Genomic DNA, 26,700 nt, shown 5'->3' with positions numbered 1-26,700 from the left:
GTTGGTAAGGTGCCTGCTGCTTAATTATGAGGGCCTGAGCTTGGATACCCAGCACCCACATGAAAATCTGGGCATGTGATGCTCCTGTGATCCTAATACTGGGGGATGCGAGCAGGTGGGTGGATCCTGGGCTCACTAGCTAAACTGGTGCTCCAGGTGAGAGACTGTGCATCAGAAACTAAGGTGGAGGGAGACAGAAGTCACTGATGTTGACCTTTGGTCCACCACGCATGAGTACACCTGGGCATTTGCATGCGTATGTGTGTGTGCACGTGCGTGCATGCGCACATGTGTGGACACACACACACATGGAAGATGTACATCACATAACAGAAAATAACCCAGACTGATCAATCTCAAAATGCATTCTAGAAAAAAATTATTAGATTTAAGAAAAGGAAAAAGGGGATCGCACATCTAGGCCAAAAAGAACAAGAAGACCTGGATAGTCAGACTTTTCTATAGCAGAGCTCAGAGTTCAGGGCTGCAAGAAAAACACTGAAGATACTCCAAGGAAAGGAAGAAAGGGAGAGAGGGAAGGAAATGAAGGGAGTGGGGTGGGAGCAAGAAAGGATGGGGGGAGGCAAAGTGATCTTTTTACTATAACAAGAATAAATGCCACCCAGCAGCAAAACTCAGAGACCATTGTCCCTGGATCCCCTTCCTATGGGAGTTATTGAAGGACAGTCACATTGTGGGTACTGCCAGGTCACAGTGGGAAGGTGAAACAGAGACAGCTGGGGCAGGTGCGGCATGTTCTGATGACAGCCACAGTTCTCAGGGTGCTGGAGACTGGACACAGCTCATTGCAACTGCTCTCCAGAACGGTACACATGCGGCCAGCAATAGCTGCTCCAAGGCTGCTTGCTGTGTGCGATATGGGATGCAGGACATTCTAATGCTTTATTCTGCACACGCCCAAGAAGAGGGATCCTTGATGGGGGTTGACGGAGACAGTGTTATGGAGAAGCTGCTGGAACACTGTGGCTGAACTGGAAGTTCCAGGCATTTTATCTTGAGAGTGATGTGTATATGCATATAGATACACATACGAACATGTATGCAGATATGAGTGTGTGACTCTCCATGTGCTTATGTATAGCACAGGCCACTGAGAAAGGCCAGAATTAATAATGAGTTTTGGAGTGTTCAATGCTCCCAGTGTCCAGATTATGATCTCAAAATACCACTTGCCACAAAACTTAAAAACAATATCAGAATCAAAAAACATCAGGGCTGTGTGGAGAAATGGCCAAGTCCACATCTAAAGGAAGGAAGGAAGGAAGAAAGGGATGAGGACAGAGCACAGGAGCCAGCAAACGTCCAGGGTCCTTTCTACAGTGCACAGATGCTGGAGATCCAGGCTTCCCCGGCTAAAGACCTTCCACAGAGACAGCTGTTGCTCAGGACCAAAATAGACATAAGGGGCTGAAACTGCTAACCTGCTGGTAGCAGAAGAGATAGCAAAAATTGGTGTAGGTGAAAGCATCAAGTTAGGGCTGGAGTGGTTAGTGCTTGCTGCTCTTGTTAGTGTTTGGCTAGTTTTGTGCCCAGAACCCACACGGGGTGGTTCCCAAGCCCCTCTTAACTCCAGCTCCGAGGGACCTGATGCTGTTTTCTGACCTCCAAAGACACCTGAATACATGTGGCATACACACAGAAATACAAGTAAAAATAAATCCTTTTTAAAAAATCAAATTAAAACTGGAGAGATGGCTCACCCTTTAAGAGCACACACTGCTCCTGCAGAGGGCTAGAGTTCAGTTCCCAGCACCCACACTGTGCAGTGCTCATGTGCCTGCAATGAATCTGATGCCCTCTTCTGGCCTCCATGGGCAATTGCACTCAAGTGCATATACCCTCTCTCAGACACACTCATGCACATTAATAGCAACTGGGTTACCTTTAGGGGAAGATGGTGGAGGGTCAGTACTCATTATCCTGAGAGCTGATGGGAGAGGAGGGCATTCTGCCCTTTGCAATGTGAAGCACATGGTAGGTAGCCACGGAGATAGAAATCATAACTCTATAAACATTGCAGTGGTTTGAATAGCAATGGCCCCCATAGACTCCTATGTTTGAATGCTTGGCCCATAGGGAGTGGCACTATTAGGAGGTGTGGCCTTGATGGAGTAGGCATGGCCTTGTTGGAGGAAGTGTGTCACTGTGGAGGTGGGTTTTGAGGTCTCTAATGTTCAAGCTACACCCAGTGTGGGACACATAGTTCCCTTCCTGTTGCCCATGGATCAAGATGTAGAAATCTCAGTTCCGTCTCCAGCACCATGTCTGCCTGCAAGCCACCAAGAAGATAATGGGTTAAACCTGTCTACAGGACACAGACACCCCAATTAAATGTTTTCTTTTATAAGAGCTGCTATGGTCATGGTGTCTCTTCACAGTAACAGAAACCCTAACTAAGACAGACATATTTAGGTAACCACGCTTCCTCAGTCAACTGGCAGAGCTGGGGAACCCCATTCATAAGTGGGTCTACAGAGCAGGGTGCTCCCCAACAGAAGGACCCAGATCAAGTCTGGGGTGAAAGATCCAAGGACAGAAAAATCCGCCAGACTGAGCCAGGAACAAGGCAGAGGCTTCCTGGAGTTAGGAGGTCAGACCAAGGGGCCCAGGTGCTCAGCAGCCAACAAAAAGAAAGGGTGAAAATTCAGGGAAGTCCGTTTTTAAAAAGACCTGAAGAAATGACACAACCAGGACTACACAGAGAGACCCTGTCTTTACAAAGAAAAACCTCACATTCTAGGTCTTGGGATTGGATTTGGGGGGCAAACTGAAAAAGTGCCAGCTTATACGTTCACTGCTGTGGGGGCAGGGAGGGGAGGCTGTGGGTCTGATGGCACACAGGAGGGGTTTCCAGTGCCCGGGTCTGGGGACAGACTGAGTTCTAGACCTGAATGCTAATGATGATGCTGGACCGCATCATCTTATCATAGCGACATTTGCTGAATTTTTTTTTTTTTTTGGTTTTTTTGGGACAGGGTTTCTCTGTGGCTTTGGAGCCTGTCCTGGCACTAGCTCTGTAGACCAGGCTGGTCTCGAACTCACAGAGATCCACCTGCCTCTGCCTCCCGAGTGCTGGGATTAAAGGCGTGCGCCACCACCACCCGGCCTCGCTGAATTTATCTTTAATTTTGCTATCTAAAAGTTTGAGTTTACTGTGGAGCACATACGGTCCCTGGCTGTCCTTTTGGTCTTGCCTCGCTGTGGGAGGGCGAGATTTCTGTCTGTATCCTAGCCACCTCCAACAAACAGTGCCCAGGATCCGTAGGGAATGGAGAACCAAAGGGACAACCTGCTTGGTGTGGTTCTGGCTGGGGGCCCTACCCAGTTGTCACAGCCAAGATGTTGATGCCTGGAGAGGCAGCTCTCCTTACAGAATGGGTCTGGGTAACACTTGTCCCTGCACAGCCCAGGTGAACCACAGGGACACACAGAGCCAAGTTCTATAACCAAGGACAAGTCTGTGCTACCAAGTGTCTGTGAAGTCCTGGCGCCATAGCACCGTAGGCATTTTCCACTAGGAAAACTGGTCTCTGTGTCAAACAGAGCCCCAAAGGGTACCCTAACATCCAGGCCCCCACAAGTCAGAAACCAGGAACTGTCGGTCGAAATCCCCTTCTGAGTCTTCCAAGGCCTCTTCACCATCAGGGTATGCCCACTTTCCACTCTGCCCGGCTTCCAGGCTCTGGTCTGCTTCTGCCTGCCCCTGCGCCCTCTGGGAATCTTCCCATCTCTCCTCCAATAGCACGCTCCACTCCCTTCCCACGGTTCAGTCTCCTTCCACATGGGGGAACCCTGCCTAGAGCCCACAGGACCTGGAGCCACAAAGAAAGAAGACCCCTGCCTTTGCTGGTCCTGTAGCTGAGAGGAGCAGGCATAGACAAATTGAGGTCTCATTAGCCCATAGACCAGCTCAAGAACCCAGGGCTCACCCTGCCAGGAAAATCGTTTCTTAAGACAAGGTCTCACACTATGCAGCTGGGTCCCTCTGCCTCTGCTTCATAAATGCTGGGGTTCTAGGTCTACACCACCATGCCCATTTTATGGCGTGCTGGGATCAAACTCGGGGTTTCACCTGTGCTAGGCAAGCACTCTACTCTGACAGAGCTATAACCCCAGCCGTAGTAAACAGCTTCAATTTATTGATTCATTCTACCCCCACTAGGGAGTACTACCAGGAAATGTGATTATCTCCATTTTTTTTTAAGGTAGGTAAATTGAGGTCCAGAGTCCAAGGGTACCAAACCCAGTAAGTGGTGGAGCAGGGCTCTGAGCCTGAACTAGCTTCCTGCGTTCACTCTCATGTGGCTAGGAGCAAACAGAAGCATCTGTTGGCGTCAGGAAAAAAGTGTGCATGGAACCTGCTGGGGGAAGGGGCACCTGTCCCAGACTGCAGGGCTGGGACTCGGGAGTGGACAGCGCTGCTGGGTGTGTCAGGCCTGAGGTCTTTGCCAAGGCACTTAGATTCGCTCCCCAAGACAACGGAGCAGCACGTTCAGATCCCCATGGCTGCTACAGGGAGCTGGAAAGGGGAGCCGTGGTGGGGAAGGGCTATGTCCTGGGCCTGGTGCTGCAGGCCTTTCTCTTCTTAGCTCCTCCACTCATTCTGGAACAGGGGGCAGTGCCCCTTAGACCCTGAGACTCAGCTCCTCGAAAAAATGGGACAGAAAAGGCGGTGGCAGCTGATTTGCTGAGGCTTGACCAGGCCAACTTGTCTTCATACTAGCAAGGGCCAGCGGAGGTCTGAGAGCGGGCCGGTGCTCTCGCTCTCTCTCTGGTATAGGCATGTGTGGGATTGTATGTGTCCATATGTGCATGAATGAGAAAGTTAGACAGTGGCAGGCGTCACTTCCTCCATGGCCACCTTAGCTTTTTTCAAGAAAGGGTTTCTCACTTATTTACAGCTCACTGACTCACAGACTATCTGTCTGGTCAGCGAGTCCCAGGATCCTCCAGTCTTCGTCCCCCCGCTGAGATTACAGGCGTGCCACCATGCTTGGACTTTTACAAGGTGCTAGGACCTGACCCAAGGCCCTCAGGTTTGCACAACAAGCATTTTACCACTCACGCCTATCTCCTCAGCCTCTGGGCCTCATTCTTGAGCTGACGCCCATCTGCTCGAGCGATGCTGGCCCTGGGGCCTGATACTCACCACCACCTCCAGGTCCGAGTTCAAGTGCCGCTGAGCGTCCGACATCTGAACCAAGATCTCACCTGGAGGCAAGAGGGGCTGTCTTTAGTGTGGAGAGCCTGCTCCATCTGCCTTCCTCGTGCCAGAAGCCAGTCAGAATACTTCTGGCTGCACTGGGGACCAAAGTCCAAGGATTTCACACATGGATCTGACTCAAGACTTGGTAAGCGAAGAAGTGGGGTGCAAACATGAGAGATGGGACCCCCAGCACTGGCCACAGGCCTGTGCTGAGGTGGGGGCTTCTAGGAAGGCACATGTGCAGAAGGAGGCCCTAATGAACCCCAGAGCATGGGCCACATACGCCCTAGACCTGAGCAGACAATAAGAACACAGCCAAGCCAGGCCAGCACGCCTTTAATCCCAGAACTCGGGAGGCAGAGGCAGGCGCATCTCTAGGTCAGCCTGGTCTACAAAGGGAGTTCCAGAACAGCCAGGGTGACTCTGTCTGTTCAAACCCGTCTCAAAAAAAAAAAAAAAAAAAAACCAAAACAAACAAATAAAGCCATAGGGAAAGAGCTGGGCTGCGACAGCAGGCAGAGGCTGGGGGTGGGGGTGAAGAGGACAGACCCTCACCCAGAATCTGTGATGTGGAGCTCTGCAAGGCCTGCTCCCCAATCTTCTGGATGGCGTTGAAATACACCTCAGCTGCCTCAGACAGAGCTGCAGGAGAGGTGAAAGGTCAGGCCAGTGCTCAGTCTGTGCTCCTGATTGTGCAGGGGAACACTGAGATGTGGTGGGATGGGGGAAGGTGCCCTGGAGTGAGGTGCCTGCGGCCGAGGAAGACCGTCCCCGCGGGTCTCGTGGGAGGGCCGCAGGAACCTGTGTGCTCACGAAGGTGTGGGTAGTTGTACTGTAAAGCTAAGGGCAGGGAACCTAGTGAGGAGTGGGCTATGTGGAAAGTGTCTTGGAGTGTCTGGGACATGGGTGGGTTGTGGGACCTAGGGCTGAGGGTGAGCCCACCACTTAGGAAGGAGTGCTAAGCTGTGGGCTGCTGCCCCAGTGATGGCAGGGGCTGAGTGCCAGGGCAGACACTCACCGTGGAAGGCACGGAGGTAGTTGTTGCCCAGGTACACCAGGTTCTCCAGTGCAGGGTTAAACTGCTCCATGATGCTCTGGACCGGGGGGGAAAGGATGCAGGACATGGTGGAAAGAAATAGATGGACAGAGGCACCTAGCCCTGTGAAGCCCGCCTTGACCTCTGAGGTCACCAGAATCCTGGCTCCCTCCTACAGAGTCTCGGAAGCATCTTTGGGGAGCCAGACCCAAGCCCCTGGCAGAAAGCTTCTGCCACACACCTGCCCCGGAGAGGCTTGCTCCCTCCTGACAGGAAGAACCTCAGAGTTGTCTTGGTCTCACTGGCTGAATGAAGCCCAGCAATCTGCTGCCACCAGAATAGATTCTGGTGGCATATTGCAGCCTGTTCTGTGCCCAGGCCTCACCAGAATAGATTCCTGGGGCTGCTGATATCACCCTGCATATCGCCTTGTGCAAAGAGACCCCTGAGGTTCAAAGTGTGGTTGGGTCACCACCCTGGGCTGTGGCCAGCTGGAGAACACTGGACAGTGAAGGCAATCCTGACACTTCCAATTTAGGTCCTGACTCCAATCCCGGCAGCGCCTCCTCTTCCCTTGCTGACCTTAAACAAGCGTTTAACCTCTGTAGGCTCGGTTTCTCATCTATCCAATGGGCTGGCTACTTGCTGCCTCCCAGGTGAGGGTGTGCAAGGCATGCATGGGGAAGGGTGCTGCATACAATTCCCAAAGACTCCCCTCCACTCCCACACCTGGGGCTCCCTCTGTCCTGGAGCCAACCTGGCTGCTACATGCTGGTCATGGCCCATGAGCTCACCTTGTAGATGGCCATAGTGGACCTGTAGAACTGGTCCATTTCAGGGGCCATGGAAGGTGGCGCTGGAACTGAGGAGGCCGGTGGTTCTCACAGGGCTGGGAGTGCTGGGGTAAGTCTCCACAGGTCCCCAGTGCTCTGCTTCTTAGGCAGCAGGCCGCGAGGAAGCTGTGGAGCGGGGCCTGCAGATGGAGTCCTGTCTGGAAGGGGGTGGCTGCTTAATTATTCACCAGCCAGGGGGTGTCAATGCGATCTGGGGCGTAACCAGACCCTGTGGGGAAGGCATCCTATGACGCAGGCAGGCTCCTGTGACCGGCCCTTCAATTATTTACCATCTGGGTGTGTACTGGTGGGCATGCGTGTATGAGCCACTTTCCCAGGTCACCTCCTACTCAAGGCCCTGTGCCTGGGAGCCCCCAGGCCTTCCTCAGTCCTTATATAGCCCTGCCCACCCTATAGGTCTGGAACATGGACCTTCCTGCTGGAGCAAGCTGGGGCATCCTGGAGCTAAAACCCACGTGGAGGACTTACTGCTCTGACAGGCCTCATCTCTGCTTGGGACCCGACGCCTTGAGGGGGACCCTGACCACTTAGCACCCCTGCCCCCAGTGCTGGAGATGGAACCCACGGCCTCATATATGCCGGGCAAGTACTTCACCTCTGAGTTCCCTCCCCAGCCCTAATTCCCCACCTCCTAATGTCAGAGCAAGGATGACATGAACCCGAGTCCCACAGAGCTGGGGCAGAGTGCGGCCCTCTTCTCTCACTGCCTAGCATGTGGGCAGACCTTCTGCCCTTGCCACACCTCAAATGAGGTTCCCATAAGCTTCCCTGGGCTGATGGGTCGGGCACTAACTGCCCACTCCATTGTCAGTTGTATCAGGGCCAGAGAAGAGGGTGTCCCGGTTGTGTCTGAGGAAGCGGGGTTGGGACGCAGTACACTACTACAGCACACACTACACAGGTGAACTTGATTCTAAACCCGTTTATTTCACAGTTGAGGTGGCCTTGAACCCCTGCCCACTCTCCTTCCAGAGAAGAGTGTGTGCACAGAATTGACCTTTGGGAGCTGGCAGGGCTCTTAAGGTGGGGTGGTTGCAGGGGTGGGGTGGCTGGCAGGTGTAGAGGGGCAAAGTCAAATGGGGTTGGATTTCAATAGCCTGGATTTCACCTGATGATGGGGTGGAACCCCATTTCTCTAGTCCCTGACTTCAGGAAGAGGGAGGAAGGGGTGGGCTGCCGTGGCCAGGGAACCTGGGAGAACTCTCTGGGCACACTGGGCACCTTAGTGTTGCTCTCACTGAAATGTAGGGCAGTTGAGGGAGCCAGCTGTCCTTCACAGTTTGGTAAGAGGGCTGAGGGGACTCTGGGCTTTCAGAGTGGCAAAGTGCAGGTGGGTCAGGAGAGGTGCCTTGTGGGGAACTGTTTGCGCTCTGAGCCCCAGTCCTCAGGTGGACACGGAGCTGCCTGGCCCAGCTTGGTCCTCAGTGTGCTGGGTGACCTGGCCCACCCCTGCCAGCAGGGCCCGGGGGCTCAGGGCGACAGCAACAGCTGGACAAGCTTCTGGAACTCCTCCCGGTGCTCATAGATGTAGACCTCCGTCTCCCAGAGGGCATTGACCAGCACCGCATCACTGACCTCATCCAACATGATGTCTGTTCCTAGCTGGGGGTTCAGCCTGTTGGGAGAAAGGAGAGGGTCACCCAGCATGCCCAGCCTGGGTGGGGACAAGAACTTGGGCTGGGGAGGGGCTGGGGAACAGAGCACTGCCCTGAAGCTGGGAGAGACCACATCAAGGGCTGGCAGTTATGTGTGTCAATGAGTCTCATCACGTGATGGTGGGCAAGGACCTCTGTTGGCGACATGGGGGTGGGTGGGGCTCGCCAGGCCTGGGAGGAGTCAGCCCAGACCCGAAGCTTACCTGAAGTACTGGATGCCAACCATCTCGCACCAGGCCCGGGCCCGGTCCACAGCCCGACCGTCTGGATCTGTACACTGAGGAAAGCAGGCCCCATGAGCCCAGGCCACAACACCCTGCTACCCACCCTCCGAGATCCCTGGCTCTAGTCATTCATCAGCAGAGTGATCTGAACAGGTCCACTTCTCTGGGCCTCGGCGACTGGCCTAACTGTGCGGAATCTGTTCAGGATCTCTGAGTGGCAGTGAGGGCGGTGACAAAGAGCCCACCATCCCCTCCCTGTGCATCTAGTCTTCCACACAGCTGCGTACAGACAGAGAGCTACAGTCAAAGGACATGTGAAACCCCAGTGGGACCTGGTCAGGCTGTCCCCCAGAGCCGGCTGGCAGGGACGGACATGGCAGTGTGTGGGGGCATTGGCCAGAGGTGGACCCTGAGGGAAAGGGTCTGGGGAAGGGTACCGACTCACACAGTCCACCACCATCTTGCCCAGTTCCTTGGCTCCAAAAACAGTCTTGGCCAGTTCCCAGGGGTTGCTGGGGCGGAAGACATCTACACAGGTTACAGGCACTTGAGGGGACCTTCCTGTCCCCAGAGAGACAACTATGGAGAGCTTCTTCACCTTGTTGCCCTGGCCCTGTGGTGAGGAGGACAAAGGTAGTAAGGAAACTTCCACAGGCCAGAGAGAGAGGCCAAGGCTGGGTACAAGGCTGTGAGGGGCAGAGACAAGGCCGTGAACAGGAGTAGGCCCAGATTCGAATCCTGAACAGCCCTCCAGCTGCTCCCTGGGACAGCTGGTGTGAGCATGACGGCCACACCTTCAGGACAGAAGGCCACACCTTCAGGACAGAAGAGGCCTGCGGGGCACGTGGTGGGGAGTGGGTGCTGAAGCTCTGACTAGAGGCGGCCCTGTACTTGCTCAAGCAGCTCTGCTGCCAGTTTGCTGGGTGACCTTGATGGAATTCCTTCCCACTCAGGGACCCCAGCTCCTCATCCTTAATAGGCCCTGACTTCGACTGGACAAATTGGAGACTGCCTGGACTCCTTAAGGAACCCGCTGTCTCCGCCAAGGGTGCATCTCGGTGCTCCAGGGCTGTGCTGGACTTCGGTGCCTCTCCAGCACCGCACAGCGATGGCATCCCAAGTGCCCAGGGCACTCACACAGTGGAAGTGAGGGATGGGGCAGGGCCAGCTCCCCACAGCGCCGCTCCACTTCCCCTGGCGCACAGGCCTTGTTACCCTGCTCTCACGACTTGGTTGAGGGCCACTGCCTGCCCTTGGCTCATTGCCTCAGGACAGGTTCCACGCTCAGGAGCCCTGTCCCAGCCCTCAGTTCTCCCACACAGGCCCCCTCCTCCTCCTGCCTTCCACACATTCAGGACAGTCTCCTGTTTATGGCGTCTCTAAGCAGGATGTAAGTTCTGCAAGGCAAGAGCGTGCCCAGCTGGGTAGCGCCAGGTGAGCAGCTGTACACTGCCCTCCCCACTCCCAGTAAGTGCGAGCCCTGACCACAGCCTTCTCTGCGCTCAGCGTGGATGGGGCCTCAGAAGTCTCCTACCATGGGCAGTGCCCATCAGATAGGCCCAGCGAGAGATATGACTGTTGCTGAATGTTGTAAACGGGCAAAGACATGTGTCAAAGCGGCCCGTTCTCATCAGCGGTGTATGGTGATGCCCTCACCTTGCGGATCATGTCTTGATTGTACTCATGGATTTCAGTCATAGCATCTAGCGTGGGGTTGTTGGCCAGCAGCCCACCGTCCAGGAAGCGTCCGTTGGGCCGGAAGTAGGTTGGGGCTGCCCCACTGCTCCGGGCTGCCCGCCATACCAGCTGGTCTAGGGGTGGGAAAAGAGGGTGACTCAATGACATAAGACCTGTCCCTTCAGTACAGGAAGAGGGGACTAGGAAGTCTTTAAACAGGACCCATAAGGCCTTGCTGCTGGGTCTTGCCATCCCGATGAGCGGTTGTTTGTCACTGTGGACTTCCAGGGGCCTCTTCGCTCCTAACAGCCTCCAGCAACAGCTGTCTTTAGCCAGCCAAGATGGCGATGTGGGTGGGAGGGATTCCAGTGCCCCGTCTGTGACTCCACACCCCCTTCCAGCCTCAGCTAGCTCTTCCCATGGACACAGCAAACAGTTGGCTCTGACCTGCAGGCTGAGTCAGTGGCTTCAGGTTAATGTTTTGGTTGAAGCGAGGTTCCCGAATGGCCTCTGGTGCGTCGTAATTCCGGAATAGGTGGAGCTCCGCTGGCTGTCGGTCAGATAGTGTCCCCGTCAGCATCACCCTGTAGGGAGCAACAGAGGAGAGCTGGCCCAGCTGCCCATCAGCTCCTCTCCAGGGTCATGCCCTGGACCCTGTTCGTAGTGGGCTTCTCCCTGGCATCTCCTGTGGACCTGGGGCGGATTCAGAGGGAATCTGGCCAATGGCGCCTGCCTTACTCACAGGTGTTTCACTCTATCCAATAAGCCCACTCTGGAAACTCACCCACCCCAGAAGGTCGCCAGGGCAGCAGACAGACTGCTCAGAACCAATGGCAGCATCTGTTTTAAAATAGATGACCAGGAATATCATTGTCCATTGGCAAGCCAGCTGCCATAACGCTGCGACTCCTTACTCCAAGGGTGCCGGCGGGTGCCGGGTCACTGAAGAACATCCAAGATGGGACTTACTGGGAGGCATGAATGCCAAGATAGAGGGGAGGTAAGGAAAAGCAAGGTTTGGGGCAGAGCCTTCAGCGTGGGGCCAGTGGTTTAAAAACAAGGCAACAGGGTAACTACTCAGCTGGGTAGAAGCCCGCACTGAAAGGCCGCTGAGAGCAGTCAGCAGGCTGCATGCTGGGGCTGGAGAGACAGCTCAGCAGTTAGGAGCCTGAGTTCAGGGCCCAGAACCCACAGGACGGCTCATGACCATCTATAACTTTAGGCCAGGGGATCTGAGGCTCTCTGCTGGGCTCTGCAGGCACCACACATGTATGTAGTGCACAGGCACACACACAGGAAAAACATTCACACACATAAACTAAAAACAGAAAGGAAGGTTCCTCCTAACCCTGGGACATAAAAAGCCCGGGCACAGGCTCTGGGAAACTAGGGTGTGTTCAGATCCTTGCAGAGGCCTGGTTCTGTGAGCTCCAGTCCCCTCCCTGGAGAGGACATTCATCAGCCGCTCTCAGCACCACGGCAGCTAGCCACCCTGTGTACTCTGCCACAGAGTTGATCTAACTGCAATAGCAGCATACGTGTGCCAGTGAAGGACAGGACTTGAACCTGGTCCTCTGGAAGAACGGCCAGTGCTCTTCACCACTGAGTCATCCCCCCAGCCCCAGATTTTAGCCGTAAAAGCCTGAGAGGAGCTGACAACAGCTGGGTGGTTTAGCGTACCTCCTGCTTTTACAGAGGACCCAAGTTTGGTTCTCAGCAACCATGTCAGGAGGCTCGTAATCACCTGTAACCCCGGCGCCAGGGAATCCATGGCCTCTGAGGGCACCCACACACATGAGGATACGTCCACATTCACAATGAAAAGATAAATTTTGCTTAAAAGGATAGGACCCCTGACAAGATGAATATACAAGGGCCAAAGTCCACCAAAGGTGAGGTCTAATGGGAGACCCTTTCTAGCCTGCCTGTGAACTCCTAGTTTGTGTTCACATCACCTGGGGAAAGTCGGAGTTCCCACGACAACCACCCAGTCAGTGAAAGTGGCAGCAATGGTGGCAAGCCTGCATACCTGGGAGATGGCACAAAACCCTCTGCAGGGAGGGCCACTCTGAGTTTCAAAGAATCTGATTTTCACACTAAGAAGCAGTGCAGACAGGAAACATCCCAGCAGGGAGGGGCACACAGGAGAGGCCACCATGAGAGCTGGGAACAGAGCTCAGTGACGGAAGACAGCCACTGAGTCAAGGCAGACTAGTGACCGCAAAACACATGCACGGGCTGCAACGGACCACAGTGCTGCTGTGTGCAGAACAGCAAACAACAAATGCAGGCATCCTAACATCTCTGTTGCCCTGCAATGCTGGGAGCACACTAAGCAAGCACTCTGTCACTGAGCAGGGACTGCAGAGCAAGCCTCGTGATATTTTGGGGGGACAGGAGATTACAGGTAATGACTTTGAAGACCAAAGAGTACTTTATTTTTTGGTGGGGGATGCATACCCATATGTACACATACATGAACTTTTTTAAAAAAAAATCAGCAGATAGGTTAAATAACCAAGCAACAGAGAGAATCAGTGGACTGGAAAACAGGTAAGAAACTAACCAGACTGCACCACAAAGAGATCAAATGGTAGAAGGTGGGCACAGTGGTGCACACCTTTAGTCCCAGCACTTGGAAGGCAGAAGCAGGTGGATCTCTGTGAGTTTGAGGCCAGCCTGCCAGGAAAGCCAGAGTTATATAGTGAATTCTGTCTCAAAAGAAGAAAAAAGAAAAAAGGGGGAGAAAGAAGGAAGAAAATTTAAGAGAGGGCTGGCTGATTAGCTGGCTCAGCTGGCTGCAAGTCCCGACAACCTGAGACCAACCCGCTGGAAGGAAACAATCCCAAACTTGTCCTCTGACCTCTACATTCACGTTCTCATTCTCTCTGTGTCTCTCTTTCTGTGTCTCTCTAAAATAAATGTTAAAAATTTAAAAAAGAAAATGCAAGAGAAGTTAAAAGATCTAGAGGCGATAAGTATGCATTTAATACGAGCTTAACCTAATTTACAGAGGAAAAACACACAAGGAGAAAGACGGGAAGGGGGGTAATGAGCTAGCAGAGACAAAAGTTGAAGGATGAGCTGGGCGGTGGTGGCACATGCCTTTAATCACAGCACTCGGGAGGCAGAGGCAGGAGGATCTCTGTGAGCTCAAGGCCAGCCTGCTCTACAAGAGCTAGTTCCAGGACAGACTCCAAAGCTACAGAGAAACCCTGTCTTGAAAAAACAAAACAAAACAAAAAACCCAAAAAAACAAAATTGTTATTTGGGCTGGAGAGATGGCTCAGAGGTTAAGAGCACTGACTGCTCTTCCAGAGGTTCTGAGTTCAATTCCCAGCAACCACATGGTGGCTCACAACCATCTGTAATGATATCTGGTGCCCTCTTCTGATGTGCGGGCATACATGGAGGTATACATAATAAACAAATAAACCTTTTTTAAAAAAGGTTTAAAAAAAGTTAAAGTGATGACTCAAGATTCCAAAACCTGAAAGACGCCAGGGCAAACCCTGGCAGAGACCACACGGACATAACAGAAGAATCCACGTCTGCATCCTAACACAGAGCAGGCAAGCAACGGGCAGAATCTACACAGAGGAGACCGACTGCCTCCAAGGGAGACAACAGACGGCAACTATGTGCCAAATATTAGAGTCCCTAATTTCATAAAACAAACACTAAAATACATAAAATACCACATAGGCCCTAAAAATCTAATCGTGGGGGGACTACAGGGTTCCCCTCTCATCCTTAGATAGGTCTTCAAACTTGAACAGTGAACTTCAGAGCTGAATCGACTACATGTCGCAGTTAAGATGACAGAAACTGTGAGAAACACCATGGAGGACAGGGTAATTTCAGGTTACAGCTCTCAGGGAAGCTAGGCACGGCTTGCTGACTTGCTCAGCCTGCTTTCTCATCCAACTGAGTGCCACCTTCCCAGGGATGGCACTGCCCACAGTGGACTGTGCCCCTTCGTATCAGTCATTAATCTAGACAATAGCTCACAGCCAAAGCCATACAACTAGAGCCTGTCTCAAAAAGCTAAAAAGAAAGAAGGAAGAAACAACCCTCCTGCTGGAAAAAACCAACCCTAAGCTGCTGGGCCTTGCTCACGCTCCATTTCCTCCAGGCAGCTCCCTCCTCTCTCTTGCCCCTAGTCACTCAGCAGGTTGATAGACACTGTCCAACGGCCTGTCTGTGCTAGAGGCCAGGGCTGCAGAGGACAAGGCTGCCATGTTCCTGCCTTTTTAAGCTCATAGCCTGGCCAAGGATATGGGCCTTGCTGCAGGCCTGTCTTCAGAGCCGCGGAATGCTGCAGGCTCTTCTGGGGCCTCTTTAGCAGCTTCCCTGCCTGCTGTTAGCTTACTTCTCTTCCAGCTGCCCTGGGGTGGCCCTCCTCCTTCCCCTCCATGGGCACTGCCGAGCTGGTCCAGCAGAGATGCCACGTGACGGGTCAGGGAACAAGCACGGTCTAGTGTGACAATATCCCATGAAAGGTTAAGGAGTTCATTACGTCTGCCAAAGTGGTCCGGTTGGCTTGGAGGAAGCAGGCCCTGCTCTCTCCAGGAAGCTCCAGGCCACCCAGCTCTGACCCTCCTGGTCCCTCTCCTCTCCATTCATGCAGACAGTCTCCCCATGTTCTCAGGGGTCTCTCATCTAGATGGGATGAAGTCCTGTTCCCCAGATTTGGGCAGGTGGGGAACATGGCTTACTTGGGTTTTTTGACATCTGTCATCTTGGTATGTTCCCCAAACTCCCGTTTCAGGAACTCTTCCAGGGGCCCAGACTCATAGGGCCGTGAGCCCCGAAACACCTCGTCCTTCATTCGGAAGTACACACCACGCATATAGGCCATGGACTTACCTAGGAAGAAAACATGAGGAGTTGGAGACCCTAGGATGATGTGCAGGCCCCTGTGGGATGGCAGCATGCTAAGCAGCTGCAAGCTTCAGGAAGCATGGGCAGGCGCTGGCAGGAGGTGGTGAAGGAGGAAATCTGTCAAAGGGCTCATGGAACATGAACTTCCAGGCCCTTCTATAAAACCTGGCCATACAAGCACAAAGCCCCTTACAGGGCTCGCTACTTAAATCTGTATTACTAAAAAGGGCCTGGAGGATACAAAATTGCACAGAAGTTAGTCCCATTTCCCTGTCACAGTGAAAGAGGAACAGGCTGTCTTCTGAGTCTGTGGGCCAGACAGGCTATGGGAAAGGAGGTGCCCAGGCATCTTACAAGCTCCTTAGAGCCCAGGGTGTGCAAGCAGAGAGGCTGCTGAAGCAGGACTGTGCCTGTCTGAGGCTAACTGGGTGCTTCTCACTCCAGCCTCAGGTCTTCCCATCTGAGGCTGGGCTGGGACCTCTGCCTGTTCTGCAGGAAGAAGACGCCATGTACTACGGGTAGAGCAGGTTCTGAGGTAGCTCTCCTCTCACAGGCCAGGAGGGACTCGGGAGAGCTGGGCTGACATCTCAAAGCCAGCCCTGGTTCTTGTCTGATGTGCAGCATGACATCATGGTCATCAGAGTCCCTCTGCGCTCACCCCACAGAGCCAGGGTGACAATCATCTCCCGAATAAAGCATCTGCTGATAGACCACTGCTGATGGCCAAGCCCCCGCAGCTCCAAGCATAGCCCCGCAGGGAATGGCCCCTGACAGCTCCCTGGGATGGGTACACCCATATTCCCGAAAGTCCCTAGATTGACCCCATGGCCTCACCCCAGTGCCCAGCAGATGCCCAGGTGCCTGTACTGCTGTCTCACCAGGAGCCTCCTGAAGCCAGGACTCAAGCTCAGTCACTCCCCAGAGGAGACAGATGCCAGGCCACTTGAATGGCAATGCTGCTGGCCCTATGTGGCAAACTCCAGCTAACCAAATGTCTGTACTTCTGCAAACCTAGATCAAAGGAGGCAGGCTAGTGGCCTGGGGGTGATGGACTGAGAGTCTAGGGGATACTCTGGCCTGGGTACTCCCATGGTCGTGCCATGTGCCTCTTCCCAGCCGGAGTTTTGACTGTCTAAACAGCCCAGGACTCTGGCATCCTGCAGCTCACTCATTACCCCAGAAATGCCCACTCCATTCATCAAAGGCCTCTGTACTGGCAGAAGCTGGCAGGTTCTATGGTTTCTGGCTTGCAGGAGTGTGGAGGTGGTTGAAGACCACCGAGACATAATACCCTCCTAAACTAGCTCTGTACCCCAAACTATGAGGGCAGATGGCCCACCTGCCCACCCCACCATACCCCAGAGGCTATGCTCACTGTGCAGAATGGCCAGGGCCAGGATGCCCCCGGTGCTGGTTCCTGCCACCCAGTCGAAGAGGTCCTTGGTGGCCACACCTGAGGCCTTCTCGATGGCAATGAGGAGCTGGATGATGACCAGGCCTTTCACGCCCCCTCCATCCAGGCAGAGCAGGTGATCATGGCTGCAGTGAGGAGAGCAATGGGCCAAGAGGGTCTCATGATGGCACTCTCGGCTCTGTGCCCTGAGCTGCTGCATAGCAGGGGCCAGGTGAACAAAGCAACAGAGCCTGGGAGCCTACTTGCTATTGGGTATGGAACCAGGTGGGGAAGGGAAGAAGCAAAGTTTCAGGTGCGCACAGGGAAAAGAAGGGTGGGGAACACGGTGGAGGCCAGGGTAGAGATGGGGTGAGGAACAGGATGGCAAATGGGATGAGGAGTGGGATGGGGAGCGTGTGGGGAGCTCTGTGACCCTGTACAGAAGTGATTCGGGTCAGCTCCAGGCATGACCCAATGTCTGTTGGAAATAAACAGGAGGGGGAGGAAGGGTTGGTTCTCTCCAGCAGGGTCAGGTGTGTGTGTGTAAAGAGGATCAGGGAAGTGGAGGGGAGGGAGGGAGGAAGCTCTATGCTGGGACCTGGGGAAAAGGAGGCAAAATTAGCTCACTTCACTGACCCAAGCCCCTCTGAGGAGGTACCCTGCTGTCTTTATTATTGTCTTGGAAAGAGGGTCAGAGGTGAAGAGAATGGCATGAAGTCACATGCTTGGCTTCTGAGTCACACACTGTAGCAGGCTTATCCATCCTGCAGCCTGTGAGTTGCATGTGGCTGAGGACAGCTATGGATGCAATCAGAAACTGACTTAAAGCATAAGGTGTGTGTGTGTGTGTGTGTGTGAGAGAGAGAGAGAGAGAGAGAGAGAGAGAGAGAGAGAGAGAGAGAGAGAGAATGGATGTGTGTCAAGAGAGTATGTGTGTGTGATTTTGTTATTATAATACAATCACACAGTTCTTGCGTGTGAACTCTGTAGGTGACAATGTCATGTCTCAGTGTTAAAAGGTTGTACATTCCTGCTCAGCCCAACCTAGTCCCAAAGAGGGCAGAAAATGCGAGGTGCTAGGCCTCATGGCCATGCCCTAGGGTGCTTGCAGTCTGTGCTCAACTCTCCCTTCTAGGCTCATTTTTCCCTCTCAGTTTTATGATTTTGTTACGTTTCTGATGTTGTAAGATAAGAGTTTCACACTAGCTCAGACTGGGCCTGAATTTACAATCCTCCTTCCCCAGTCTCTCGAGTTTGTAAGGCTGACAAATATGTGCACCACGCCTGGCTGCTTCTCAGCTTGAATCGCTGCCTGTAAGAGCTCAATCGTGATCACTGGCTTTAACTGTCTCAGCTTGACACAAAAGAGAGTCACCCGAGCAGAGTCTCCATGAGAGACTGCCTACACTGGGCTGGCCTGTTCAGATCTGTTGGGGAGAAAGAACTGAGCCCACTGTGGGCAGCACCATTCCCCAGGCCGTGGGTCCTGAACTCTGTACAAGGGGAGGAGTCAAGCTGAGCACAAACAAGCGAGCGTGCGCACACTAATCTCCCTCTGCTCCTGAAAGCAGATGGGATGTGACTAATAGTTTGGAATTCCTACTTTGACTCCACACAGTGCTGGGCTCTACCTGGGATTGGAAGATGAAACAAACTCCCTTCTCCCTTAAGATGTTTTCTGCCTGCTGTTTTCCTACAGTAGCAGAATTGAACCAGGATACCCAGCCAATGCCAGCAGGATTAGCTGCAATAGCTGCCCAGCCACTAACTCCCTTGTGGTGGTCCGGTCCTGCCACCCTCTGAAGCAACCCTTCTTTGCTCACACTCCACCTCTGCACAACTCCCTAATGCAGGGCAGCTTGGCTCTGCATGGCACTGGATGTCCAACACGTGTGACAGGGAGGGCAGTGGAGCAGGCCCACGTGTCCCGCCTTTAAGAGTCTTCTAGACTAGACACTTGGCCATTCAGGGAGCTCAGAGGGTTCAGGGGCAGCAGTGAAGATGATGGAAGTCTGGAGAGCCCCGGCCAAAAGGGCTTGAGCAAACAAGCAAGACTCAGAACATAGGCCTGGCAAGAGCAAGGTTACCCACAGTGCAGGGCTGAGGTTAATTTTCCTGTGGGTCCTTCAAGGGTCTCCTAACTCCTCACACACGGCCCTCGCAGGTAAACCCTGGACTACTGAGGAGTCAGGGGTCCTCCTCCCACTCTGGTCAGGAGCTCTCCCTCTTCCCGCGGGTACAGCTGCTCTGCCTGGGCCTCGACAGAGGTTTATGCATATGCGCAAGCCTATGAAATGGCTTGTGACTGCAGGAGGCACCATGGAAGCAAGGGTCAGGAACGGAGTAGGTGTATTTCCAGGGTGTATGGAAGCATATGCAAGCAGTGGCCATGGAAATGAGGGGCGGGTTGTGCTCCAGGAGGTTCACACCTCCAAGCAAGACTTCCAGGCCACAGGAGCAGAAGCTTGGCTGATGTCAAGAAGGGTAAGTTCTCTGCAAGCACACAGTATGTGCTCCCGAGAGGACAGGAACCCTGGAAGGCCTGAGTGGGGACCCCCACTCTGACTCATCTCTCAGGGGCTCACATTAGGTATCTCCAGGAAGGCACCCAGCAGCAGTGGGACAAAGACTGGACAATGATGGTACAGGGCAACAAAGGGAGGCTGTAGAAATGGCCAGTCCCTGTCCTGGCCACTGAATGCGCTGGCCAGTGTTCACCAGGGCTGTGCACCAAGACCGAGATTTGGAAGTATTCAATGTTTGTGGGGCACTAGGAATTAGGATATCTACAAGAATGTTAATACGAGGTTGGGAGTGGGTCCTGGCCCCTAGCACCAGAAGACACTTCTCTCCCAGTTCCCATAACTCAGATCCACAGCTCAACACACATGTGCATATCTCCTGACTTCAGTTCTTTTCTCTAAGTTGGAGCACTGTGTCCAAAGCAGAAACAGATCAAGAGGCTTGCCTATCTTTTCCAAAACTGTAAAATTTTCCAAGTACATATATACATATATACATACACGTGTGTATGTACACATATAGAGATACATATATACCTATATGTACATATATACATGTGTAGATATATAGACATATACATATCTGTACATATACACATGCATATATGTGGACATAAACATACATGCATATATGAACACATATGCACATGTATATGTAGATATATATCTAGACACATATACATGTATATACATAGACATATATGTATAAATATCAGGATTTTCTCTTAATGCAGACAAGGATTGGTCCTAGAGTATAAGACCTATGGTTTGGGGTGTCTCCTGGTAGATTTGGTGACTACGACAGGATTCCAACCTCTATCTCTGACCCTTCTCCCAGGCCTACTGCCTACAACGCCAGGGCACACAACAGGGAAGCACTGGGTCTGAGGAGGGAGGAAGGCAGGTTGGGAGCTGGCAGCAGAGGGAAGCAGTTGCAGGCATCTCTCCAGTAGGGGTTCGGGCAACCTTCTGCCCATAAACCATAAGGCCAAGGAAAAAGACCACGAGACCACACTGCATGAGCGCAAGCTCAACCCTGCTGCGTGACCCTATACTGGGCTCCGGATGGGACATCATCTGTCACTGATGAGCAGCCACAGGTCCAGACTTGTCTCTACCATGCCTGCGCAGCTAGGAGAGGGGTGAGGGCAGCAGAAGTTCCACACATCAGCCTGTCCCTCGCTCTACTTACGTTCGCTTCTCATCCCGCATGGAGCTCAGGATGAACGCGGGCTTCCGGGCTCGGGAGATGGGCATGAGGTCCTGAAGCTCTGTGGGAACACGGCAGAACACTCAGGAGCCAGCAGGGGGGTCTCTAGAGCAAACAGAACTGTGCCCCATCCTGCTATACATCTCCTCACGGCTAAGTTCCACCTGTGGCTGAACTCACACTCCACTGCCCCCACCGTCTGCCTCCTGCCCTAGGAAGGGCTCTCTGCCCCAGGATAAAGCTATGCTCGATGTCACGGGCCTGCTAGGCAAGGGCAAGCTGGAATGAGGAGGGGGCCTGTTGCTTTGGGGAGACTCTCCACCGGTCCAGCTAGCTCCCAGAAACTCCTGGAACCCCTCCTATCACCCTGAAGCTTGACCTCCCAGCTGTGTCCCGGGCCGATGTCCGAGCTGATGCTACCGACAGTCACCCATGCCTTGATGGCAGACCTTCAGTTTAGTCTTCCTCTGCGCACTAGCCCCAACACCAACCCTCCAGGTCGCCCTGCGTGACGAGGTTGACAGCCACGGTGCAGTGAAGCTAGAGGCAGCAAGGTAGGTGGGTGCCAGCAGTGCCTCCCTTAGCAGGCACATGCCACAGAGCAGGCAAGGGACACATGCAGGAGACTGGCCAGCAAGGCAGCAGATGGTGTCAGGGACAGGGTGTAGGGGCGGTGCCTATGCTGGATGTGCAGCTGGAGAAGGGGGAGTGGGGTGTAGAGCTCTAGCTACACTGGGGCAGGGCGGGCTCAGCGGCTTCTCTAGGCTTAGGCATTACCCATTCACCGCCGCACCCAGGCCCATCCTGGTTTGAGTGACTGCCTGCCTGTAAACGGAGAGAGAAAGATGGGGTGCTAGGGGTTTCAGGTTTTCTGCCCTCCAGAGCTCCAGGCCTGGCTAGGCTGGCAGGAGGGACTGGGTTTTGGGCTTCTACCTCCACGGTTTAAGAGCTTTGGCTGGGTAAGACTCAGTTCTGTTTAGGGATTCTCACTCCCAAACATTCTAGGCCCCTGTGTGGGCCAGAACACAGAAGGCCCTGAACAGGGTCCCCATCTACTCTGGGACTGTCTCCAAGGGCACCAGTGGCTTCTTGGCCACTCCAAAAGCCTGAAGTAACTGAAGGAGCCAGCACGGGCACATCACGTCTCAAGCCAGACAGATTCAAACAATGTGAGCGCTGAAGCCAGGAGACCTAGCAGCACTCCTTACCACCCACCCTTCCCTCCCAGGGAACCAGAGGTGGGGATAGTGCCCACCTGAGAGGTGCCATGAGAAATGGCTACCCTAAGCCAATGTTCAGGGCATTTTCTCAGGAATGCTGGACCTGGTAGACCTCAGGGATGTGTGGGTCATTTGGTGGCCTACACTGGCTGATAAAGCTTGGTTCTCCTCCCTTCAGCTACTTCCGCCCTGAAGCCATTATCCTTTTGGGGGCTGCTGGGATTCGAGGTCCCACACAGAGCTGAGGAGAGGGGAGGGAAAGCAGTGGCCTACCTAGGCTGTTTAAGCTGATCTCTGGGGGCTGAGTTTTGTCCAGAGAGAAGAAGGGGTGAGGTGTTGCTGCAGAGCTCTGGTCCGTGGGGACCCCCTGGATGAGTGGGAAGCGGTGGTCGGCCCCCACAGTTCTCAGCAGACTCAAGAGCGCCTTCCTGGTAATCACTTGTCAGGGTTTGGGAAGGAGAGATGGCAGAGAGCAGACATGGTGTCAACTAGAAAGTGAGACCCCCTCTTTGCAAATGGTTCGCATCTAGCAGGTGACCTGGCTGTGTGGAGGAACTACCCTGACCAGCAAGCTGGCTGGTCTGCTGCATCAAAGCAGCCTTCTGGCACCAGGGAAGGGGCTAAGGAGGACTGTGGGGTATGAGGGGATCAGAGTCATCCTAGTTACTGTGGGCATCCCCTCTCCTTCTACACCAGCTATGATGCAAAGCAACTAATTCCATGGTCAGCAGTTCTCGAAAACGACAAGGGCTGTCCCTTGCAGAGTCCCAGAGGGATGAGCCAGAGGAGACCCGGAAAGGATGCCACAGCTAGCACCTTTGCCTGCTTCCACCTTGGGCTCCATGTCTTTTCTGCAGGGTTAGTTCTGAACCCAAGATTGAGCAAAACTGGAGAGGGGAGGAGGGGAAAGGAGGGGAGGGGCCATCTAGGCTGTTTAAGCCGATGGTGAGGTTGAGCTCTCTGCTGGGAGAAGAGGTCAAACCATCTGGGCCACACCCACGCTGACCCCACACTCCCGCAAGCCCTCAGGAAGGTCTGTGAAGGGAAGCTGACTCCTACAACTCTGAAGCTGATCATGGTGGACAGGACATCAATATACATGCGAGTCTATGCATGCACCCAGCACGTACAAAGTATGGGCATATGTGGACATGCATGGCACATGCAATGACCCCATGCTTGTTTGCTCTGGCGCTGCACACCTGAGCCCATCCCACTAAGAGCCTGAACACCCTCACCGTGAGATGAGGACCATGCTCAGCAAGCCCTTGATGAGCCTGCATCCCTGTCTTTGGGGAAGGAGGCTCCCTTTGATCTGCATATACTCCTAGCTACTCGGCAGGGAACAGGGCCATTCTGACACCTTACAGCTAGGACATCCCTCCTCAGTCTCTATACCACCCCCCAGCTCTGATCCCAGATGGCAGAGCACATACGTTTGCTGATCTTGGAGGCCATGAATGCAGGAGTCTCCCCAAAGTCATTTGGGGTGTCCACTTCTGCCCCAAATACAATGAGGGCTTTGACCATCTCCATGTTATCTTTCTGTTGGGGTGGAAGGTGAGAAGAATAAAGAGTCCATCAACTTGCTCACAAGTCCTCTCAGTGGCATGAGGAGACTCTGGGGCCTCCTGACATGACAAAGAATGCCTTCAGTGCACCCCTCAGTGAGGGCTTAAGAGCTCAGGAAGAAAATGGAAGTTGCTTGGTTGGAAGCGTCACCTCAGCCCCTAACATCCTTATCCAAACAGTCTGGAATGTTTGAGTGGGGGGCTTCACCCCAGCTCCTGGCACCCATTTTGAAATGTTGGGTGGAGAGCTCCATTTCAAGCCTTGTCCCCTGGGAGTTGCCACAGTCCAGACCCCGCCTCCGAGAAGGCCCACCAAACAGTGACCCCTCCCCAGAGAGGGTCAAGACCACTCCCACAGGCTATTTAAACTGTCCCCCAGAGACAGATGCGGTCTTCCTGGTTTTCCTTCCCCCTCTTGGTGTTTTCCCAGAGGTACACTTGGGAGCCCAGGCATCCATTAAACCTGGGCTTCTAATTCGGTTTGATTTGGTCTGATTTGGATTACTGTGTCAGCGGTAAGAGAAGTGTTTGAAGAATCCTGGGTAGACGTGGATTACTAACTGGGCATGACAAGGAACCCAATGCCTCAGGCCCATGGGAAGCTCAAAGCCTTCCCAAGTTCAGGCTTCCTCTAGTTTGCGGAAGTTGACAGTGTGTGCAAAAACTAGCAACCACAGCTTTCTCCTCCCATATGACAGCAACCTGAGCCCTTGCCCCCACAGTGACCCCCACTGAGTCCAGCTAGCCCCTCCCCTTTGTGCTGCACATAATCGATGAGCAGCGTCTGAGTCCTGTTACCCTGCAGCTGACCCAGCAGAGCCAGCGTAGTCCACCCCGCTCCAGCTTTTCTGTGTGCCATCTGTTCTTTCTTCTTTCCCTCATCACCCAGTCAAGGTTCAAGGACCAGCTGTGCAGGACTTGGCACAGAAAGATTCACCCCAGCTCTTCCTCACAGGAAGCAAGGTACCTGGGCTGACAACCCGGAGCCATGGTGTGGTGGTTTGAACAAGAATGGTCCCCATAGCCAGGCGGTGGTGGCGCACAACTTTAATCCCAGCACTTGGGAAGCAGAGACAGGCGAATCTCTGTGAGTTTGAGGCCATTCTGATCTATAGAATAAGTACCAGGACTGTGACCGACTGCTTCCCTCAGTCCCATCTGAGACTAGACGGACAGCAGGCAGGGCTGTTCCTGCCATGGGCTAAGCATGCTCACACTGCTGTCTCATCCCACTAGAGATGCTTTAAGGCTGAAGTCTATTTCCTAACACACCAGTGGCTGCCACCAGGTACTCTGGCCCTTAGGAGGAAGCATGTCTGATGATGCAGCAGCCGAGGAGAGGAGGGGGTAAGCCAACACGGTGCCTCTATTGTTCCTCCCACACCCCCACCTCAGCTGGCAGAGCCAGCACAGGGAGGCCATGTGGCCACAGGCTCACCGATATGGCCAGGTGCAGTGGCGTGTTCCCATGCTCTCCACGGGCACCTGCGTTGGCCCCGTAGGTCAGCAGCACCATGACACAGTCAAAGCGGTTGCGCATCACCGCCACATGCAGGGCTGTGTTTCCTGCAGTGCTTATGCTGTCCACGTCACAGCCGCGCTTCAGCAGCATTCGGGCCATCTGGGGACACAGACCAGGTGGGCACTCAGGGGGCAGCCTCCTGAGCAGTCCTCCAGTGTAAGCAAAGGAAGAGAAGCTCAGAGGCAGACTCTAGACCTGAGACCCCCCACACACTGGGAGCTAGGAACTAGGTGACAAATAGGTGATTCTAGAAGCTTCTTCTGGTCCTTTCCTGAAGCTACAAAGGGGTCTCTGGACCAGGTCCCACAGCGCCAACACCCTAAGTCCTCCATGGGATGTGTCTCAGGCGCCTTTGCATGGTATCCTGGCTCACTCTGAACTATGGGGAGGACAATGCTGAGCCTAAAGCCCCATCCACCCTTCCTGCAGCCTGAGCCTGGATCCGTCACTGCAGCTCCTTCCTCAGACCTGACACAGGACACACTTTCATGCCTCACAGATCTGGCACTGAAGGAACATGTCTAAACAAGCTGGTGTCCCACAAAGGTAGCAGCTCAGCCCTCTTGCCCGTCACATGCAAGTACAGCCTGGGGTGTTGGTGGCCGGCACGTGTTGCAAGGTTAGGCTACCTGGGCATCCTTTCAGGAGGGCAGAGCCACTGGAGCGCTTCGGGAGAGACCTCAGCTTGGGTGGCCACAGGCTCTCTGTGTGAGCTGCTGTGCCCAATGGACATATCACCACTGCCCCCTTCTACATGTGAAGTGCCATTTTGCACGCACTGCCTTGCTAACTTCCCAAGACCTCCAAAGTCAGTCATGGACAAAGGAATTAAGGCCACCAGCTGATGAGCAGCAGGACAAGCACCTCTGACTGGTCCCCAGGGGCCACTATAATCCTCTCAGTTAACCCCTCGGGACCTGCCCAGCCCCTCGTCCGCCAGCTCTGCCTACCTCGGCGTTCTTGGCCCAGTGGAGCGGGCTGGCTCCGTAGCGAGGATCCTTGCTGTGGATCTGGTTGCTGTCCATGCTGATGATCATTTCAGCACACCTGGAAGAGAGCGGGGCAGTGAGGGCGCACTGCGCCAGTCATGACATGGGGCTGCAAAACGGCCAACCATCTGGCCTGACGATGACCTCCGAGATAACACACCAAGGCAAATATAAATAAACACAACTATATTAAACTGAAAAACTGATACACAGCAAATGAAATAACCAACAAAATAAAAAGGCAACCTATGTGCCAGGGTAAAAACTGAAGACTAAGGCCAACTGTGGTTGGGATTACATATGTAATTAATGTAATCCCAACATTCAGGATGCTGGGGCAGGAGGATTCCAAATTCCAGGCAAGGCTGGACTACACTGCATAGGCCTTTCTCCAAAAGCATGTGGGGGTGGGCACAAAATGGTGCAGCGGCTAAAAGAGCTTACTGCTGTGCCTGAGGGACCACTTCATCCCCGGGCTGCACAGAGAAATAAATGCAGGACAAGCATAACAATAACTATAAGAAGCAAGTCACAGCTGGGTGGTAGTGGCACATGCCTTTAATCTCAGCACTCGGAAGGCAGAGGCAGGTGGATCTCTATGAGTTCTAGGCCAGCCTAGTCTACAAGAGCTAGTTCCAGGACAGGCTCCAAAGCTATACAGAGAAACTCTGTCTCGAAGAAGAAGAAGAAGAAGAAGAAGAAGAAGAAGAAGAAGA

General features: G+C 53.7%; 2 protein-coding genes across 2 annotated transcripts in view; both read right to left on the bottom strand.

Moving 5' to 3' along the window:
• Baiap2l2 (BAI1 associated protein 2 like 2) overlaps positions 1–7,108 on the bottom strand; it is a 30,087-nt gene extending 22,979 nt beyond the window's left edge. Inside the window, exons 1-4 of the mRNA XM_005354205.2 lie at positions 7,058–7,108; positions 6,246–6,321; positions 5,783–5,869; positions 5,171–5,232 (exon numbers count right to left, since the gene is read on the bottom strand). Coding sequence (XP_005354262.1) covers positions 5,171–5,232; positions 5,783–5,869; positions 6,246–6,321; positions 7,058–7,108 — 276 coding nt within the window. The remainder of the gene's footprint in view (positions 1–5,170; positions 5,233–5,782; positions 5,870–6,245; positions 6,322–7,057) is intronic.
• A 916-nt stretch (positions 7,109–8,024) lies between these two features.
• Positions 8,025–26,700, bottom strand: part of Pla2g6 (phospholipase A2 group VI) — a 56,302-nt gene continuing 37,626 nt past the window's right edge. The window contains exons 6-17 of the mRNA XM_026782685.1: positions 25,946–26,042; positions 24,912–25,094; positions 23,339–23,447; positions 22,176–22,340; positions 20,665–20,743; positions 16,933–17,096; positions 15,392–15,542; positions 11,121–11,257; positions 10,653–10,807; positions 9,442–9,609; positions 8,976–9,049; positions 8,025–8,732 (exon numbers count right to left, since the gene is read on the bottom strand). Coding sequence (XP_026638486.1) covers positions 8,588–8,732; positions 8,976–9,049; positions 9,442–9,609; positions 10,653–10,807; positions 11,121–11,257; positions 15,392–15,542; positions 16,933–17,096; positions 20,665–20,743; positions 22,176–22,340; positions 23,339–23,447; positions 24,912–25,094; positions 25,946–26,042 — 1,627 coding nt within the window. The 3' untranslated portion in view covers positions 8,025–8,587. The remainder of the gene's footprint in view (positions 8,733–8,975; positions 9,050–9,441; positions 9,610–10,652; positions 10,808–11,120; positions 11,258–15,391; positions 15,543–16,932; positions 17,097–20,664; positions 20,744–22,175; positions 22,341–23,338; positions 23,448–24,911; positions 25,095–25,945; positions 26,043–26,700) is intronic.

The sequence above is a fragment of the Microtus ochrogaster genome, chromosome 15 (assembly GCF_000317375.1).
Source record: "Microtus ochrogaster isolate Prairie Vole_2 chromosome 15, MicOch1.0, whole genome shotgun sequence".
In the NCBI taxonomy this organism is placed as follows: Eukaryota; Metazoa; Chordata; class Mammalia; order Rodentia; family Cricetidae; genus Microtus; species Microtus ochrogaster.
This window is presented reverse-complemented; position numbering and strand designations above follow the sequence as displayed.